General features: G+C 39.9%; 1 protein-coding gene across 22 annotated transcripts in view; it reads right to left on the bottom strand.

Annotated features, from left to right (window-relative positions):
• Positions 1-20,778, bottom strand: part of PARD3 (par-3 family cell polarity regulator) — a 464,268-nt gene that overhangs the window by 122,264 nt on the left and 321,226 nt on the right. For 3 of the 22 annotated variants that reach the window (XM_075082487.1, XM_075082488.1, XM_075082489.1), the window contains one exon: positions 128-1,341. The exons of the other annotated variants lie outside the window; for them this stretch is intronic. In XM_075082487.1, the coding sequence (XP_074938588.1) occupies positions 1,332-1,341 (10 nt within the window). In that variant the 3' untranslated portion in view covers positions 128-1,331. Of the gene's footprint in view, positions 1-127; positions 1,342-20,778 lie in introns of those variants that run through there. 22 annotated transcript variants of the gene reach the window in all.

The following is a 20,778-nucleotide window of genomic DNA, read 5'->3' as shown; positions in this document are numbered from 1 at the left end:
TCCCAGATTGCTCATTTCCAATGAGATTCAGGCATATCAAAACTAAAATTGTTCATTAATAGTCATCTGAAAAGGGAAAGGCAGAGGAAATGATAGGGTTAAGGAACACAAAACACTACATGAAGTTATAGTCTCTGATTTTATAATACGTTATATGTAAAACTGACATACTCAAATTCAGTGACTAGAAACACCAGCATGTATCTTTTAAAACATCCACCTATTTATTAGAGAGTAGTCAAAACCATTTTACAAAACATTTACATCGATGACACAGGAGATTCAAATCAAGTTCTGGATGTCATACACCAGACAAAAGAGCATGGTTAATTTAAAATAACCCTAAATCCTCTAGCCAAGAGATGAATTTTGGCAGAAAAACAGTGGCACTGAGCCATTTTACCCTGATACACGGAGAGTGCCGGGGGGTGGCAGGGGTCTGACTGACAGAACACGCAGAGCTGTGAGAAGACACACAACATATGTAGTACTGTAGCACAGCATCTCTGGGATGCCCACGTTTGATTCTGTCTCCCGCCCTTCCTTGACCCATTCAAAATGTCAGGCAAAGCAAAGGAACCAAATTGTGGAGTAGCCAGTTTATTTTTGAAAAAGAACTAGTGGTTACAAAAAAAAAGAAAGGGAAAAAAAAGAAAATAATTGAATTAGTTATACCCATCAGGTTTTGGCAGCAAAACAGAATTTCTACCACCATAAATCAATTCATTGCAAGTATGAACAGAAATATATTGAAGCCAACACCTTATTAAAAAAATAACATAGAGAGGAAATTTCTAATAATCCTTATAAGCAATCTAGTAAATGCCTGATCAGGCTGCATGATTGTGGGGAGGATACTTCTGTTAACATATAATGCAAACCTAGCAAGAATCGATGGTTTGAGTTTCCAGATCCAACCATTCAAGTCCAGTACACACCACACTCGTGCCGCGTGGCACGAGGCAGACGTTGCATTTACCACGCAGGCAGCGCTCGGAGCAGCAGTAGGGTTCAGTTTGCTTTGACTCATGAGCAAGCTGTGGCTTCTTCTCTTTCAGGGTTTTCTTCTGATCATCTGGGAATGAACATTCCTTCTGCCCTCAGGGACAGTCCTGAAAAAGTCTCCAGAAGATACCTCTGGTGCTTTTCCAGGCATTTCGAAAGGCGGCCATATTGTCCCCACTCTGACGGGAGACTTTCCAGTGCCCATGTCTGACAAGCTCTGTGGTCATCTCGGCAGTGGACAGCCTGGCAGAGTATGAACCATGGTGGTCTTGCAAAGTTGCCTTCTCTGGACCTTGTCACCCACAGAAGTGATATATCTGTCATAATCACCACTGCCTGTAACAAGTTCAGCAACATTAACTGCACTGTCCCTACACTCAAACCCGGAATAATCAACGATGTCCTCCCCCCTCCCTGCTTGTGGCTTCATGTTTTTAACGGCATCACCTGATACTCATCTCCATGATACTCGTAAGTCATGGAGCTACAGAACAGTTTGGAAACATGCTGCCCTAAATGAGGCTGAACAAGTCTGCATACTTTTAGCAAGACCTCTGTGCAAAAATATTTACAAGTTCAAGATTTCTCTTTTCCACTGAGATCACAAGTCTAACAGCATCTCTGTTAAGCTTCAGCTTACAAGAGTAGAAGTAATAGACACACAAAGGAAAAACATTTTCCAGGCTCCACCAAGCACTTCAGAAAGGTGTTTAAAAGAACTGTGATGGTGATACATATGTGTATACACACACAGAGACTTTTAATTCTGTAGGAGCACTCAACACTCCCCACTCCATACATCATTCAAAGGTTTTGGTAAGATTACTTTTGCTAACAATAAGTGTGTTTGCTATTTATTTCTGTTGAAAGCGTTTGCTCCATGAAGTACGATTTATAGTCATAATGAAACCCACAGCCCAAATCAGCAACCTCTCCACCAATTTTATAAGAGGCATTTATAAATTATTCAACATTCATATTCAAGCCAAGTTTAACTACAGATGAGCAACACCCAGCAATATTAAGGCACACCATTAAAGCAAGCTGTTAATACTCCCTCAACTGTACTGTAGTGACTAGACAGGTATGAAGCTACTCAAAATCACCAGTCCTTCTAATTTCCTCAGGTAGGTATTTCCTACTCTGATTCATGAATATTAAGTAAAATAGGACACTTAGAAATGAAAATAAGAGTATTGGTTGAAATTCAAGCAGTCTATGAAATATCCTTTCAAAACACCAAATGCACATCCCACAGTCACCCTGCGCAGTCTTCACAGCCAGTGGTAAAGCCCTTCCCTGCTGCTCTCCAGCAGCTCTCGTGCAATTGTGTGAGTCAAAGGCAGGAAAGCATGGGTCAGGTCCCCAGAATTGTTCCCGGTATTTAAAACACCCAAATTTGAATGCACAGGCCCAGTGAAAAGATCTGGCTTACCTTTGTAAAAGTTTCACCTTCTTAAACGTGCAAGTGCTATAGTCCCTGACTTGCCCCACCAACAATAATGTGTGTGACACCTTCCCCACAACCCACCAGCATCTTTGTGAAGCTTACTTCTTTACTGCTCAGGTACTCAAAAGGAAAGGAAGATGCAGTTAAGATGTATGTCCCATACATGACCCATGGCAGCTTTGGAACCTTACTGGTTCCAATACTGTTTCTTCCATAATGCATACATTGAATGTCCTGGCACACCTGCATAATGACTTCCCCCATGGAAGTGACTACTCACTTAATGATAAAAGGCTGGAAACTCCCGAAGTGCAATTGTTAATGATCTCTCCCTTGTAAAATAGCAATCACCATCCTTTTGTTCTGTGTCAGACTCTAGACTTTTGCAAGGACATGGCCTTGAGGATACTGCCAAGTGATTTGATCCCAGCCCTCGCTGCTCACTTCACAGGTGCAGGAGCTATTCTCTGCTGCACGCAGCTGGTTAGCGAGTGCCTGAAGCCCCTGGAGATCTTCAGGCGCTTTTCTGAACCTGTAATGGTCTCATTCTCATTGCTGTGAGGCTGGCTGCTGGGATACTCGTTGCAGTTCTTACAGATGCAAATGAAATTACAACTTGCCTTCTGAAGCAGTCATCAGAACTCCACCTCTCAGGATCTGTGCAACATCAATGCTCCTTGCATTAGTGGAAAGGAGGATAGCATTTAAAAACAAAGGTAAGAACTACTGTTGGAATTAAAAACATAACCGTGCAGAAAAGGAGCATCTGTGACACTGCTGTTCAGACAATCCTGGGAATCTAATTCCAAGCTCCTGTCATTTGCTGAGTTCAGTGCCAACAATTTGACTGTGAGCTATAAAAGCCCTACCTAAATCAGTGCACAAGATACCAATGCACAGACACAAGCTACCACATGATGTGCCGCAAAATTGCGTACACTGCTGCCTCACAAAGTTAATATATTTATGACGAAAAATGTTCTGATGCTGAAGTTTGAGTTACACCAGATACTGTGGAGCACCTGCAGCCATAGCAGCGTAACACTGACCTGTGGCCACTGCCTCCCCCAGGCTGAATTCTTAGAAACAGAGCACAGAATATTATTACTCATGGTGGAAAATACAGAGCAAAAGGAAAGTGCACGTTTTCCTCCAAACACCAAACAATTTAAAAAAATTACCTTTCTGTTCATAAACATATTCTTTCATAGACATAGCTTAATTTTTTTTTGAGGACACATACTGTATGGATAGAATAGTATCTTTATAATAGTAACAACATTTATAGATACAAGGACACTACCTCATGTAACAGCTAGTTTATTCAGTAGCTCTCTCATCTAAACCCTGTTATAAAAATTATAGCTAAAAAGTAGCTTAATTTTATTCTGTAACTGCATAAGCAAAAGCTTAAAGAAAAAAATTCTATGACTAATTGAAATACAGGTTGTAAATTAAAAATACCCTGTCTATCCAAGAGTGTGAGAAATTGATGAGAGAGAGCAGCTGAAATCTTGTTCACTCTAATTGCCAAGATACTCCAGGGTTCTACTTAATTTATAGCTTCTTAATTCTTCTTCTACATTAAGGGTTAGAAAAAGTTTTAAGATAAGTGTAAATGCTCAAAGTCATATTCACAGATCCACAGACTTAATCCTCAAATTCACCCAACAATAGCAATCACAGTAAGTGAAGAAATTAAAAAATGTAAGAGCACCATTTTTTAAAAGTATGATCTCCAGAATATAACAGCCACATCACATCAGAGGAAAGGACCATCCTCAGACCCTGTGATACTAGTTTGTCACATTATTATTAATAAAAAGATGAGAACATAGACCTATTTACCCCAAGCTTGACCCTCAGATAGGAAATCCCATGAACTCTGCATAATCTAATCAAACTAAAATGCATACCCAAACCTCTCTGGCAGTCCCTAGCTGGCTTACTTTCAAGCTTCCTTGCTTGAATGACTGTCACCAACTAGGAGGTGGCCTAATCCAAAGACTATCGCACTTGACAGGGAGGCACTGACTAACAAGTGCCTTCAGTGGCTTTGGGCCAATGCGTCAGAGCAACTAAACAGTGCGAAACTCAACAGAAGAGAATGTAGCAGAATATTTAAAGAACAAGCTCAAGCTACAATATGATGCCATATACATAAAATATGTGAAATGTATATAAAATAGACATGTAGACATAAAAAGCATGTAAATGATTTTGCATAAATAAATATATAGCAGAACAAAAGAAGAAAGGAGGATGCGTGAGTGGTAGCAACGGAAATTCCACATTTACAACTTATCTCAAAAATAGCTTCAGTTTAAAAGAATACATGTCGGCATCCTTGATATAAGAAAAATAATATACATATAATCTGCTAAATGGATTTTACTCTGATGCGTTACTGATGAGATCATTGTCGTTTGCCAAATCATCCACATATTTCATTAGAATAAAGAGCTATAGAAGAAACCTGCATTAGTTGATTAATGAAAAAACACAAAAATTGATTGAGACAGAGGTTCAGTATCATTATGTTCCTTAATAGAAAAAAGACCATCATTAAAAATTAACAAATAGTAAGTGTCTTGAGCTATTTTATCAGTGCTTTCTGTCTTCAAGGCCTGCTTTTTTCCCCATAGTAGCAAACAGTATTCATACACACACATACAACCCAACACTACTCAAAGGATTTTGCAATGATTTCTGTAATCTTTTTCATCCTGCTGTATCAGCAAAATCATAAGATTTATTTTGCAAAAGATTACTGTGACACACAAAAACATTCTGTTCCTAAAATAAAATTTAAGAAGTGTAAACAAGGATTCAACACAGCGCACAGACAAAAATTACCCTGGCTAGTGATGACTTGAGGGTTTACAAGCCTTCCTTTCCAAACAAAAATGTGCAAGTGCTATCTTTAAAAATATGCTTGTAAGTGCAAACATTTACATATTTGCAATGTATTTCTAGAAACAGCCAGTTATCACATCTAATCAACTAGTAGATCAAATTCTACGTGTTAGGAGGGAGTGGAATGACTGCTGGTGTGACTCAGCAGCACTGTCCTGAGACGATACAGAACCACTGACGTACAGGCAGGAGGAGCAAGGCGTCTTGATGTAGGAGCTCGTGGGCATAGTTAAAACGAACATTTATAACTTTTAATTTTCCACGGGTTTCCTTGCCTATGTTAAAACTGATGAAGCAGCAATCCTTCTGGTGCAATGTTCAACAGAAGACCCCTGCCAGGAGGGTTCCTGGAGAAGTCTGCTGTCCCAAACCAAGAAAGGGGCATTACAAAAGTAATTCATGAAAATGGAGAATACCCCTGGAGAGGTACACTTGTACCTCTTCACAGCAATAAACTTTGCCTTCAACAATAGAGACACTCACGTGCTCAGTCATGAACACAGAAATTTAAACCAGCAGAACCAAAGTGGTTATCACTCCAAATTATCAGCCCTCTCTTGAAGTTGCCACCCTGCGTGTAAGTTCCATAAAGCATGTGAATGTCTTCTGTGATGTGCTCACGTGTTTTCTCCCATCATCCTCTGCCTCACTTCCCAAACATCAAAAACCATTTTTCAGTACCGTTCAGGTGGGTATAGTAGTACATCTCACCTAACTAAGGAAGGCTACTCAAAACCAACAGTGAGAATGGCACATAAATCACAACACTTCATGTGCAACATCACCAGTGATTCCCACAACAGCTTCCTGAAAAGTGGAAACAACATATGGGATCAATAACCGTTTCCAGCCACTGAAGCTTAATCTGCCTGTCTTTGTGAGTCAGTATCCCAACTTCATAGAAAATGTGTATGATGCCAAACCAAGAGACATGTCATGAGGTTTCATTCAATTATTTTCATAAACAGTTTTGATAACATTTCCTGAAAGGCATGACATAACGAGCAGAATATTATTCACACCAAGTAGCTCTCTTTTCACAACTTAAGTATTTGTAATATTTACTTCCAGCATAAAATGGCGGAACTTTTAAAAACAGATTTCTTTTACGGTGAGACCATCTGTTTGCAAATTTCTAAACAGAAGATAATCTTGCCTTGCCTCTCATGATTGCCTAAAGCTAGCTGAGGCCATTGACAGCTCTAATAAATAAAGAAATTAATTAATTAATCACATGAAATATGGAAAAAACCTAACAACTAATCCAAACTATTGCAGTTTAAAAACAGGCTGAGAAGGTCAAAGGAGGTGCAGATGATTTTTACAATGATAATATTTGAAAGACAGCAGCAAGTCAGCAAATAGACGAGAGGTTCTTCTGTCGTATGGCTGAATCAACTCAGTAAGCAATGCCACAACGTACTAAAAGTCACCATAAATAACTCATTTTCATGGTGGTCAGCCAAAACCTGTTAAACTGTGGATTGCGGCATCCCTGAAGGAATCAGGAATAAAAAAGAAAGGTTCTCCTTATAGACAACCATATTAGCAATCATCGATGATGGGAGCAACCACAGAAGCAGTACATGACATTTTAATGGAAGTTTCATAACAGCCTAAGTATTTTAAAGTTTGCTTGTGTGGCAAAAAGTCTTTCATGTTGTGCATGCATTAAAAAAGAGAGCAGTTATTGACCACAAAGTTACTTGCCCCAAGCTTAAATTTGATACACTAAGTGTGTGTGATTTGTCAGCGAAGGATGTAGCTCATACATGTGACACAGCCAAGCTAATTCAGTCTTCTAACAGATAATGTAATCTTAATGGGCAACATATCCTTTCATTACTGTCATTTAATGTACTTACAAATGCTCCTGTCCCCCCTCTCAGACAGAATTTGCCCATCAAGATTGCAGCGCCCTGTTAGGTAATTCAGTATGGGGCTGTAAGATGTTAAACAGTAATTGAAAAGCTGTAAACAGGAATTGCAAAAACACGAAGTCTCACTTATAAAGCAAAGAGCAGGCTCCTGAAAAAGTTTGAGTGAAGGCCTCCAGTGCGTCAACTCATCTTTCACAGACTACATACATAAAAGCAGACATACAACCCTCTACTTTGCAATGCATAACACCCTACGTAGGGATAAATAAAAAATCCCAAATTCTAAGCATTATCAGCAGCCCACTATTAACAGATGCCTGACTATCTAAATTACAATGTAGTTATTCTTCTATAACATAAGCAGTTTTTCTAAGTCGGGGTAAAACACTCCTTCCCAGAGTGCTGGGTGACAACTCCAGCCGACAGTCTCTTGCTCACGCTGTACTGAGCAGGTCACAAAACCTTACCCCAGCGCTCCCCACCTGACAGCTGCCGCCCTGCAACCATGCAGCGAGATGGGCGCACTTCTGTTGTTGCATTTGTCACACTCCATAGATTAGTTTAAAAATTGTGGACCAATTTAGGTAATAATAATACTACATTGTATGCCTCTAATTACCAGTGTCCACTAAGAGCGCTTAGACAGAGCGTTTAAACCATGGCTACTCTTCAATACGTTTTCTCCACAACTATATACTTCTAATTCCTGCTCTGTTCATTTTAATGCATTATTGTTTCAAAATACAATGCTTCAAAATTGCAAATTACGTCTGGCTCAAGGGCTGATTATGAGAAATACTAGCACTTCTGCCTCTGCGTGAATAACTCTGATAATAATGAGAGATTGATTGAGCTCCAAGAAGTCCAAATGATGAGAAGGGTCAATTTGAACATTTCTATTAGCTTCTTTTGTTAAATCTAACACTTTGCCAGGCCAGAGACAAATACTGCATCTGGTTACCATGATTCTTTCCGACCCTACAAAAGTACAATTTAGAAAATGGGTACTGGTCTAAAGGCAGACCTTATAAGAAATGCTAATGAAACATAAAAACCCACCCATTTTACTGGCACTCAAGAAAAGGCAAAAAAAAAAAAGTTGCAAGGGAAATTTGCTTCTACACTTTTGTGGCAGATAAGGAAAAAAAAATCCTCAGTAATTTGAAAAGTCTTCATAACTCCATTATATAACTGAAATGCTTGCGTATATATGAGCATGGCATACCTTATGTAAACACGACCTACAACAAGAAAAGCACTAAAGATGCACAATAAGCACGTGCAACAGGCAGAGAGAGGAGGACTCAAATGTAACACGGAGGCTAGTTAGACCAGGAAATTGTAGCAACATTATTCCAATAACTTAGTCTTGCAGCCTTGCAATTATACTGTATACAATCAGCAAAGGTTAACTTAGACATAGAAAAAGTTAATCAAACTACTGGCAGTTCATCCGGAACCTTCCGAAGATTAAAACTTCCCTTCAGATCTCATTACCTAGAAATGTCAGTAAGTCAGTCAGCATTTTTTCTGTCAATTACTGAAAATCTTTGTTGATACACATCTCCTAGAAGATAACCTCCATAGGGTAAATTAAGCAATAGGTGATGCCCCTGCCTCTTTAGCCTCATTATGTATTTACATGTATAGGAGGTAGGGAAGGCACAGATGTTTTCCAGCAGAAGACAAGAGACAACACTGTAGGATCTGTGGGACAAGTCTAATCAAAATGTCCTTAAAGCCCAGACAAGCATGCAGCTACCATTCTCTTCTCAGAGGACACCTACAACACAGAACAGCAATTCCCCTTGCTGAGCTGCAGCACTCAGGTGCTGGTGGCTGTAGGTTACAGTTTAGGGTCTCCTGTCCCATTCTGGGTTCCACAGTGCCACCTAAGTCTCCTTTTATCCCCTTTTTGGGATAAAAAATTAACTTTAATTTTAAAAAAACCCACCAACAAACAGTGCCAATAGAATAATTTTACAAGGTGCTTTAGAGCACTACTAGATTAAGCTACTTCGAATAGCCTTGAATCTACATTGTCATAAAAACAGAGGGCAAAAAGTAACAGGTACACTATTTTGAAAGTTTGCTACAGAGACAGGGCCAAGGCACAGGAACTAGCCTGAACCAAGGCTCTGGTTAGTATGCATTAGCATGCCACTGCTGGCTCCACAGACCTCTGCCTATTCTATCAGCTGATATTCTGCCCTGCGGCATGAAAGTTTAGTTTACATACACAGAGTCTTCTGGGTGGAAAATGAAGAGCGAGACTTTGCACTGCCGCAGCACCACCAGAACAAACCGCCGCTGGAGCGGATGCAACAAGACTCGGGTGGATCATCGCTGGGAAGTCAGCTTGGCAGTGAGTCCCTGCAGCAGCTGGTGCAGGGGCTTGCCCAGAGCTACCTGGAGCCCTGGAGATGCCTGGCATCCTGTAGCTGCCAGTACTCAGAGCTTGAGCTGTCTTCATGGTAACTGCAGTTGAAATAACTATATCAATTGTGATTTACATCACTGATTATTTCAGAGCCAAGATGGAAGCCGAGATTTACTTCAGATTGAAAAGGTGTACAAGCCAGGACTTGCATGGAACTAACTACAGGTGAGATGTGGGGTGTTTTTTGGTTATTTTTTTGGTTGCAGCCACCATACAAATAAGCTTCTAGCACAGAATATCTCAAACCTGGGCCAGCCCCATACACACTGACATAATTTGTTCTCATCGTACATGCTCAGGCACTACAAGAAGCGAGTGACTGGGCCTATATTTATTTCGAAACCCAGGCAGATGATGTTTAAAATAAACCCAATCTTGACATCAAAGATATCCGGCTCCTGAGATGTTCTCCAAATGACATCAGCTCTGCTTATGCTCAGTGCTGCACAAGGTATACTTGCCATCTTAATATTTATTCTGAATATATAGTCAAAAATAGCTCTTAAAAAAATTATGCACTGAGTCTTTACATTTTATTTATCTTAGACAAGCAGTCTTCTTCCTTTTGCAGTTATAAAAGGCAAACAGAATTAGCAAAGCATTTTGAGCTCCTCAGGTGATATCAGGACCCCTAACAGTTACGCATTATAATACTGTTGGTATCATTACCTGCTCAGCAACATCGGAGTAAATAAATACTTTAACCGTAACACTACATCTGAAACTCCTGCTTGTGGCAGCATGCTGTGCTCTGAATTTCAGGGTTTTAGCACTGTGGGTTAAAGATGAAGATAGCATCTATAATAACATTGTGAAATATTTGAGATTTATCTGTGGTATGTTGCTGTTGATACGTGTTATAGCAATTCAGCTTGCATTCTAAATACTGCTGGCACACCTGGTGTTGAATATGCTACAAGCACTTGCAATTGGTATAAAAATATACTGCTTTCATTATTGTGGCACTCAAAAATGCTGATACAGCTAAGATTCTAGATGCATTTTTGTTATTATATCCTATTTTTCAGAACTTTTAAAGCTAATCCATAAACTTTGTTCCTGATTAGATGTTTTCTTACTAAGTAGTACCTATAACAACATAGCAGAAAAAAGGAAATCTACATACATTTTCAGTCATCCATCCACCATCCATCCACTTTCAAACTAAACTCAACAGCAGCATCTGAAAGCCGTAGATAGCATATGTTTTTAGCATACAAATATTTTGTAGTTCTACAACAGAGGAAACACCACAGGGCATCAAAGCCCTTGGAGACACTAGCACAGACAAGGTACTATCCCATTTTTAAAATGAGAAAACAGTTCCTCTTGAAAAGCTTAAGCAACTTGCCAAACTCTCAGAGCCTTCTGTATTGCAGGCACAAACAACATACTAACTTTCTGCAGATTCTGTTGACAAAGCCAGGTCTATGAAGTTAATATAGCTACTGAACTAGTTATTTCTTTATTTCTAACAGAGAATTTCTCTACCAATACAGCATTACCAACATACTTTCAATGTATCATGCATAATAATGGCCTTTAAAATGCCCATATCAGTAGTATTCTATTATATTTGTTGAAAATATTTAAGACCACCAAATAGAGTTCCACAAAACCATACTATGTTCTTTCTCGTTTTAGGACTAGGAGCTACAAGACTGCTATCAAGAAAGACCTGAAAAAAGTGTTAACATTTCAAAATCTATGGTTAATCACACCATCAGCTATCCCAAACATATACTGTAGAATTAGTTCATGAAGTGAATGCATTCCAGCAGGGTCTACTTCACAAACATCTACAGCCTTTTCTTGCACTCCTGTTTAATGTAAGTTTGCACAGAAGCAGTAAAAGTTAATATGCAGTGGAACACTACATTAACTATCGAAATGTTATAGCACATCAAAAAGGTTTACTGCTATTTTGTGAACATGCATACCTGAGTGCCATAAATACTGACATAATGAGTCAGATCTACTGCAGTGCATTGCAATCAGGTCTTTGCACCTGTACTATAAAAGCAGCTCCTTGATACAAACGTCATTCTACACAATCTCTAAAAGACATTTTTTTATGTTATATACTACAGATTTCGTTAGTATTTTGTAATTGGGCACATAGGCACAACCTCAAGAAATGCTTGAGCTGCAGATGACTGAAAGCCTGGAAGACAGACCTGGGAAGAACTGACATACAGTTACCCCGTCCTGGTACCCCACCCTTGGGAGCTACTACTGGCCACTACCAGAGACAAAGTATTGGGGTGCAGGGACTTACTGGGTATCATTCAACTCTGTGTGACTGTATTCTTACGTTCTTACATTAAACTCTAGAGAATCTACTGATCATGGAAGGAACTAAAAATAATACTTTCTCCACCTTCAAAAGTGATGTAAACTTCCTTCTTTTGTGACTGGCTGAACTACAAATGCCTGAGGTTTTACTTGATATCTGTACTTTGAGATGAAAATGAAAAGTATAAGCAGTAATGATCAAAGGACTGGGAAGCTGCCATATGAGGATAGGCTGGGAGAACTGGGTTTGTTCAGCCTTGAGAAGAGGAGGCTCAGAGGGGATCTCATCCCCATGTACCAGTACTTAAGGGGTAGCCACAAAGAAGATGGAGACTCCCTTTTTACATGGAGTCACATGGAGAGGACAAGGGGGAATGGACACAAATTGCTCTTGGGGAGATTCCAATTGGACACCAGAGGGAATTTTTCCACAGTGAGAACAGTCACCCATTGGAATAATCTCCCCAAAGAAGTGGTTGACTCGGCCACATTGGACACCTTTAAGAGTCGTCTGGACAGGGTGCTGGGCCATCTTGTCTAGACTGCGCTCTTCCTAGAAAGGTTGGACTAGGTGATCCCTGAGGTTCCTTCCAACCTGTGATTCTGTGATTCTGTAATACAACAAAAATTTTATGGTTTTAATTAAAAACCAGGTGACATTTTCTGCTGTAGCATGAAACAGTAGAAAGGAAGATTTCTGCAGACTGTTTTTTCCTCAGTTCCAAAGAAAATAATCACCTTTTCTAGCTCAGTGGATCATATCAGTCACTATTAGGTATCATATCAGCCAATCAAGCTTGGTATCCTTATAATTGCCAGTCCAAGACTATTTAGAGTAAGATGCTTGGATGCGCAGTAAAAATAATCTGTTTACAGATACCTTCTTCCTTAACACTTAGCATGCAATGGGTGGCTCACAGTCACAAATGCATGCTTAGCTGCATTATTTCCTATATTCTTAGTGTCCAAGGAACTGTGGGGGCAGTGAGTCCCTGAGGGTAATCACATATCACAACAATTCTTTAAACTTCTTGTATGACAATCTTATTGTACATCCACATTTTTTTCTTCATGAGAAGGATAAATACATGTTGATTGATTCAGATTTTTTCTACCAGTGATTATTCAGCGTATCTTGTTCCTGTCTCCTCTTACTGAGGACAAATACTTTTCACCAGGAGAGCAGTTAAGCACTGGAACAGGCTGCTGAGAGAGGCTGCTGAGTCTCCATCCTTGGAGATATTTGAAACTCAACAGGGCGTGACACTCAGCAAGCTGATGAAACATTGAAGCTGGACTGCTGTGAGCCAGAGTCGAATGAAGCAGAGATCCCTTCCTGCCAGAATCACTCTAGGAGTGTGGTATTTTCAACATCTCTGCAGTTTCTCCTACTTCTGTCTTTTTTTCCCCTCCAGAAGAAGTCACCAATGCATTCAAAGTGGGGGAAATACTACTTCTATACCCTGTTGGCATTCTGTGTCTAATATCTCCTTTTCTCTTATTCTTTCCACAAAACATTTTTCCTCTTATTTTTCCCCAAAACAATAACTTAAAAGCCTAAATAAGCCCTCTGAATGCCTTATAGCCGCTATTTTCTTCCTACATTCAGGGAAATGCAGGGGCTTACAGACTATTTCCATTTAGGTATATTCTATTCCAGAGATCACACTGGCTTATACCCATTTTGCCATTTTCACTGAAGTGTTTTATAACTGTCTTTAATGAGTATTTCTCTGTGCAACAGTAGGGTATGTGGAAATCCTCACAGGCAGCATCAGCATACCAGCGCACTGCAAACACAGGTCATTGCTCCCGAGAAGCAAAATGCAGTAGTAAGTTGGAGCTTTGCCTTTTAGAAAAAGGATCAGCTGTCCTGCAGCTGCCAACTTAAGTACCTATGACTTAATAGCCTGTGTCATCTTCATCTATAAAAATATCTTGAGTTGCATTAATTTTCATCTAACACAACATTCTTGTTCCTAGTCCTAAAAAGGATTTTCAAAGACTCTGCTTTAAAAACATAACCTACAGCATCTGTAATGTATACCAATGTACAGGTGCTATCAGCAGCAAATTAAATCTCCGCAGAACATCTCCAACAGATAATGAAACAAATGTCATTAATAGAGCTTTTCATCTAACAGATCCTTCATGTCTCAAGACACTATTTATTTACTGTACTTTGTTAGGGACTAGCACACTGCCTAGTTAGTCCTCAATTATCACATCAGGTGGAGGAAAAATCCTATTTCTATATGAGCTAAAACTGAAATCGACTTTGAATCTCTGAACTGTCAACAAATTCTTCTCTGAAAAGGCTTGCTTTGCAGAGATTATAAAGTAGGTGTCATCCTTGACACTTGTGTTCTATATTCATCCGGCAGGCCTGGAAGAGAAGCGCCGCAGAACGCCGGGCAGGATCGTGGAGGGCTCAGCTGTCACGCCGCCTGCCTCCCTCGCTTGCTTTGCAGGCAGAGACAGTGCTGTAGGTGTCAAAGGTTCTCTATTTAAACTCGCTGACAAGCAAAGGAAGAATACTGGGAGAATATGTTAGCAGCCACTATGAACTCATACCTAGTAACAGGTCATCCTGACACTTACTTCTGGATGTTAGAAACAAAAGCCTGATTCTATTCAAATTTAAAAAAGCCCACATACAATATATCCCCATCAGATTTACAAGTTCAAGATTTACCCTGGGAAAATCCAGTGTTAAGAATACATAGAGCAAAGCCCTGCTTTCTGACAGAATGACAAACTAGAAAGCCACATATGATTATGTTAATCTTTCACTTGAAATCTCCCTAACACAATCACATACCACTACTTTCTGTGTTTTGTTTAAAAGTCACAGAGTTTACTAACCACTTAATGAAGCCGCATTCTTGAAATCCCTGACGGATTATGTGAAGTTGTTCCGTTTAGAAACACAAATTTGCCATTCCACTGCCCCCCACCTGAATGACATCTTAGTCAAAAACGGGTGTGTTTGGGGTTGCAGGCAATGAAACACACATTTCCTTGAAACAACCAATTCTACCAAGCAGAAGAAAACAGGAAAGCAAAGAAGTGGGGAGAGGAAGGAAGGAGCATGGCTTGCTTTTCCAAAAAATAAAAGCTACTTTCAATCGAGCTTATCTCTTTCAGTCCCTTATTTACTTTTAATTGGAAAGAAGGAGTGAAGAATATGAAAATGCTTTGAAAGACATTTATAAGAGTTCTGGGTAATTGTCTGCATCAAAGATGACAATTTGCTGCATGGCTGATTTAATTCAAAAGGCTTTTCTGATTCTGTGTGTCCCAGTGGCCAGCTGAAACTTTGAAAACAGATCAGGACAAAGTAGCCCAGAGCAGCACAGAGCAAGAAGGTGACATTAGCAGTATCCAACTTGAAGCCAGGATGAGAACTATGCTCCTCCTCTGAAGCTTGAAAAGGTATCGTGTATAGACCCTGCATCTAGGATTGTAGTGGGCTGCACATTTTCTAGCTGGTGGCCAAAGAGGGGAAGCAGATGAGGATCTAATGATAGTCATGCCAGCTGGTTCATAGTAGTAGCAGGCAAAAACCAGAGCACAAATGGCCCCAGATTCCATTAACCTGAGCAGCAACCCAGCTCAGCGTTTCTAATGGAAGTCTCAGCACAAGCACCGCAGACTGTCGGCAACGTTCTCAGACGAGCATTAGCAAACCCCGGCGCAATTCAGTGTGCGAGCAACAAACTTCCAAGCTCAAAATGATACAGCCAACAGGTGTTTAAGCAATAACTTCCTCCTCTACGTTCTAAGGCCCAAGATTTATGGTGTTTTGTGCCATGGGCCGAGCACTAAAGAAAAAAAGAATTCAAACTTTCAGAGCTTGTTCCTATGTTTTCTATTAAATACATACACCAGTAAGTGTCATTCACCAACACAAAACCCTATTAGTCATGCTTCCAAGGAAAATGCCATTATTGCTGCTTCTTAAGCTACTGAATGATGAAAATCAGACCACAGATTTTATTTTATCGAGTTCGAGGTATTTGCCAGTCCCGTTGATTAGGATATAATTCAACAGTATTTTACAAAACTCAGATACCTTTTTGTCATGTGCCTGCTTAAAAGTCTGAAGGTTGTTATTAAATGAAAGAGAAAGAAGGTAATTACTGAATCAATGGTATAACCCTGGTGATTTGCTTTTCATCTCCTCACAGACATTATGAAGAGAAAACTCAAATGAAAACCGGAGTAGGCAATACAAGGAAGTCACGTAACAAGCGACAGTAATCCATGTACGTTATTCTCCCAAATGCCCAGTCAGAGGTCTCAGATGGCTAATGTGGTTGAAATGTGTAATTCAAAGCTACAAATAATATGCTTATGAATCTGGACATGTCCAGTGCACCTTGGAAGCAGCTGGGGTGGGGGGGGAAAGACAACAGTATATCTGATTTCAGCTAAACAAGGTTGCAAACTAAATTATTTCCTCTCACAGAACTGAAAGATACAACACTGCAAAGCTCCAAGCAATCATTTTAAATGTAATAAAATCTAACTAGGATTAGATTTTAACGGTAATCTGGGAGTATTACATTTGTATTGGCTATCCAGTGCATTGATTTACCCACCTGTATGCTCCAATAGTTAAGAGAAGAATTAAAGATCAGTTACCGTATGCTACAGCTTTACATTTCCACCAACATTATAGGCCAGATCTTGAAATATACAGTCTTCAGTATTAAAAACACCTATGCACATGATTAATTTTAAGCATACTCTCTTGTTCCACAAACTTTAACACACAGTGCTTATGTTCCTCATTGAAAAGTTATGCTTATGTGGGACTGAGGTATTAATTCCTACAGTAGAAGATTTGCTTATGTCATGTAACATACTTATCCACAGTTGCTTCAAATTACATTACAACCATTTCATAAGAAATCTCCCAAACCAAGGCAGATATTTTCTTGCTTAAACTCCACGTTAAGACACAGTGTGTATATGCTCCATCATTTGCTCTCCTCAGCAGTTCCCCATGTAAACTCAAACATATCATCTGTACTTGCAAATCTATATTTATTCAATCATATCCACAATTACTTGTTTCAGCAGGTTTTTATTATCAGGCAGTGACTGTCCCCCCAAATATTTACAGCAAGACATGACTAGATAGCCTGGCCTCCCTACTCCCTTCCTCCCTTTGGAAACCCAAAGCTGCTTTTTTTCCCTCCTTATTCTCAACATCTTGGTAGTTCAGTTTCTTCTAAAGATGTAATTCCTCAGATACACCCTTTCCTGAGACTGCTCACTTGCTGGACATAATTCTTCTATCATAAAACTCTCCGATGAGATATCTCCTATACAAACTCCTCAGTAAGAGCGTGGCTGTCTACCTCCTTGCAAACAAGGTAAATTCCCCCCAAAGCTGGCATAATCACAGAGGTACCACTGTCAGGGATGACAATAGAGGAAAATTATATATGGCTCGAGGAAGCTGGGGAAAGATGTGGAGCTGCCACTTCATTTGTTTGTCACCTCTTAGTCCACTGGCCCAGTCACCCATCTAGAAACTTGTACACCAGGAATAAGCATGAATGAATTACAGGGATCTTAAGTGATCAGCTGCACCACAGAAGGTGTCATTTCATCATCGCCCAAAATCTGCAGATAAGAACAATCTTGAACCTCCCTATCTTACATCTTGACGGTGCCCACTTTCATAAATGAAAATACCCTGTACATGACAGGGGCAAGAGGGGGGAAAAGGAGGTGGCATATACAATTTTTCTCTCTCAGGAGAGGAATGTCAAAGCATTGCACAGATTAATGTACCCCTACCAGCACTAATTACAGGTGCACTGTTTGAAACTGTGAAGCCTCTTTCTTAAGGCAGCAGTACAATGACTTATTTATCAACAGATTGTTTTTGTCAGGTTGAATTTTATCATGAAGAAAAATATCTACTTAAAAATAAACAAAATCAGACTCAGAAATGAGTAAATATATCTTAGATTGCACTTGGAGAAGTGTACAGACTTTTATAAACTTCTGATGTCAAAACATATATACACTCAAAACTTAGTAGTGAAACATGAAAACTAGCAGAACTTCATGTCAGCTTCCCAAGAACTATTTGCACAGCTGGCAGTGGCCATCCAGACACCCCCTACATGCCAGCAATGGAGAAGAAGGAACTGCACACAATCCTACTGAAGGGGTAAGAAAGGCAGGAATGATGCTAATATTCAGGTAAAACAAACACATTCAGGTGTAAGCAAAGCTCTGCAGCACCCGCATCTCCTCCAATAGACCAATATTTTTGTTCAACACTTTCCTAGGTTAACTTCTGCCCGAATTTCATCTGTGAAGAGAAAGAGACTTCTCAGCAGAATGACCAATTTAAATAAATTATTCTGTTCTGCCCTGAAATGTCAATTTGAAAAAAGAAATACACACATGCTCAGACAAATTTATTTCACAGTTAGAAGGGTGAACTTCCGGACTGTCCACAGCCCAACGCCAGCAAAAGCCCTCTGGAAGTAATGGGAGCTGTGTGTGTCAGAGCCACGCAGGCTGCACCCTGTGTTTTACAGTTCTCCTTCATGGTTACGTAAATCTTCTTCACTATGTTTGATAAAAACAGTAAAACAATGGAAGTGCTGAAAAAGATTTACTTATGATTTTAACCTGCTATCTGAATCATCCAGGGATTTCTTGGAAATGATGACTCGATGCTGAAGGATAAACGTAACCTAGGGTTCTCTAGTGGGAATTTCTATCTCACAGTACAGTTTAATGAAGATCCCAGTAGCAAATCCTAAGATTTTAACTGAAGGAAAGGAGACTTGCTTTTATACACCACTTAGACTTCACTTCGTGAGCTGCCAGTTTGCATACAGGCAACATAAATCCCCTTGGCTAAACACAGACATTGGAATAAAGTGTCAGTTACCAGTAATTTCATCTCACAAGTGTTCTTGCCCATACAACCTAATGAAGAAAGATTATTTTAAGATAAGAGCACTAAAAAGGAAGAAAAAAGTGAAAAGGGAGAAAAGAATAAGAACTACAAAGAAATCACAGTGTTGCATGGAACCAAAACATCCAATTATGCTTTGATCATGGGTTGAATTTTAAATGTTACTGTCATCATTATTTTCTATCACACAACTTCTTTCAGTGATTATTGATATCTATGATATATGTCAGACGTACAGAAAAACAAAGCATGTTATAAGCAGAAGTAGTAGCTTGTCTTGCAGACATAATAAAGCCCATCTCTCAAACATTACTGAGAAGCCTGTCAACAAAGCACATCAAGCACCGAGTGGAAATGAGGCATAACGCTTAATTCCCTCAATCAGCATTTTCCTGCTTGCCAGGAGCACCTCTCTTGGGTGGGCTGACAAGGTGCAAGCTAATTTACAGATCCAGGAGGAGTCAACTGCATCCGGATAGTACTGCTCCCACGTTAATTAAGAGGAGACTGGAAAGTAAAGTTCACTCAGAAATGGTAGTGAGGGAAAAAAATAACTCAAGGAAATGCTGACTGTTAGGAAGAGCAAACAACAAAGCAATCATCAGATCTTCCTACCAGTCAAATTACCGTTGTTTCCAGATTAAAGATTTCAGAAGTGTTATACTGAGCATACAGACAAGATTGCTTCCTATTTAGCTGGGAGTGCCTGATTAAAAATGGTATTAATTTCCACTTTCACGCTCAGTTCCACCTAGAGCTTTCAAAGCTGCACAGGAACACCAGACATCAGACTCTAAGGCTGGAGGGCAGAGAGGAGCCAATGAGCCCTGCACCGAGCTGGCTCTCTGCAACATGAAGGCTCCTCTCTTTGGATGGGACCTTCTGCAAGTCAGCCCTTTGCCTGTGTGCCAAAGCTTGCAAGATGAAGCAGCTATCTCACCGGTCCTCTGGGTACTGGCAAAGTTACACAGGAGGAAATCAAGGACCAAGGAGCTGCCCATGCTTTCTAGGTGCTGTAAACACTTTCTGACTGAACTCACGAGATAGCGCCCATTGTATCCAGCTAGCTACTTACACTCCACAGAATTTATCGTGTATAATTTGCTCTGATTTTGCCTGCTGTAGAAAACCAGCAAAGACTGCAAAAGAAAACCAGTCAATATTTCATATTTCCAACCTTCCACCCTCCACCAGTGTGGGCTGCAACTCTCAGCTCCAGGCTTGAATTTAGACAGGCAGACACCCAAAACATGAGGGCTTCCCCATGGGACTTGCCGGGGACCAGGTGAAGTGCTCTCCTCCTGCCTGAAGGGTGGGACTATCTCCTACGACTCTTGGTACTCCGTGGCATATGCTAACACCCTGATATTGTTTTGTGTTTTCTGAACACATTTTCTAACTAATATTTTCTAAATAACTAGTTTTTCTATTAACTAATTTTGTAACACGATTCACAGATACAGAACGACTCTCAAGAACCTACGCAGCTACCACATAGGTTCAATTAATGTTTTACAGGATAAAGAAGGTAACAGGGTGAAAGGTAACTGCAGCTCCACTTACATGTTTTCAGGGCAGAATCATTGTTACTAAATCTTTGAAATAATACTGGCATCTCACTTCAAAACTAAATAATGAATCACTGCATATAAAAAAGAAAACAAACACTGCCTTAATGTTGTTTTTTTCTTGGAAATATATTTATTTCCTCTAGCTAGCTAAAAGAAAGACTGATTTTCTTGCTCTCTCACCCCTTCCCACAAGTGATCAAAGGTGTTTGTCATGTTTCACCATTTACCCAGAACAGCAGGGTGTCCCTCAGCAGTCTGCTCCTTTC

The sequence above is a fragment of the Phalacrocorax aristotelis genome, chromosome 2 (assembly GCF_949628215.1).
Source record: "Phalacrocorax aristotelis chromosome 2, bGulAri2.1, whole genome shotgun sequence".
NCBI classification, from domain to species: domain Eukaryota; kingdom Metazoa; phylum Chordata; class Aves; order Suliformes; family Phalacrocoracidae; genus Phalacrocorax; species Phalacrocorax aristotelis.
This window is presented reverse-complemented; position numbering and strand designations above follow the sequence as displayed.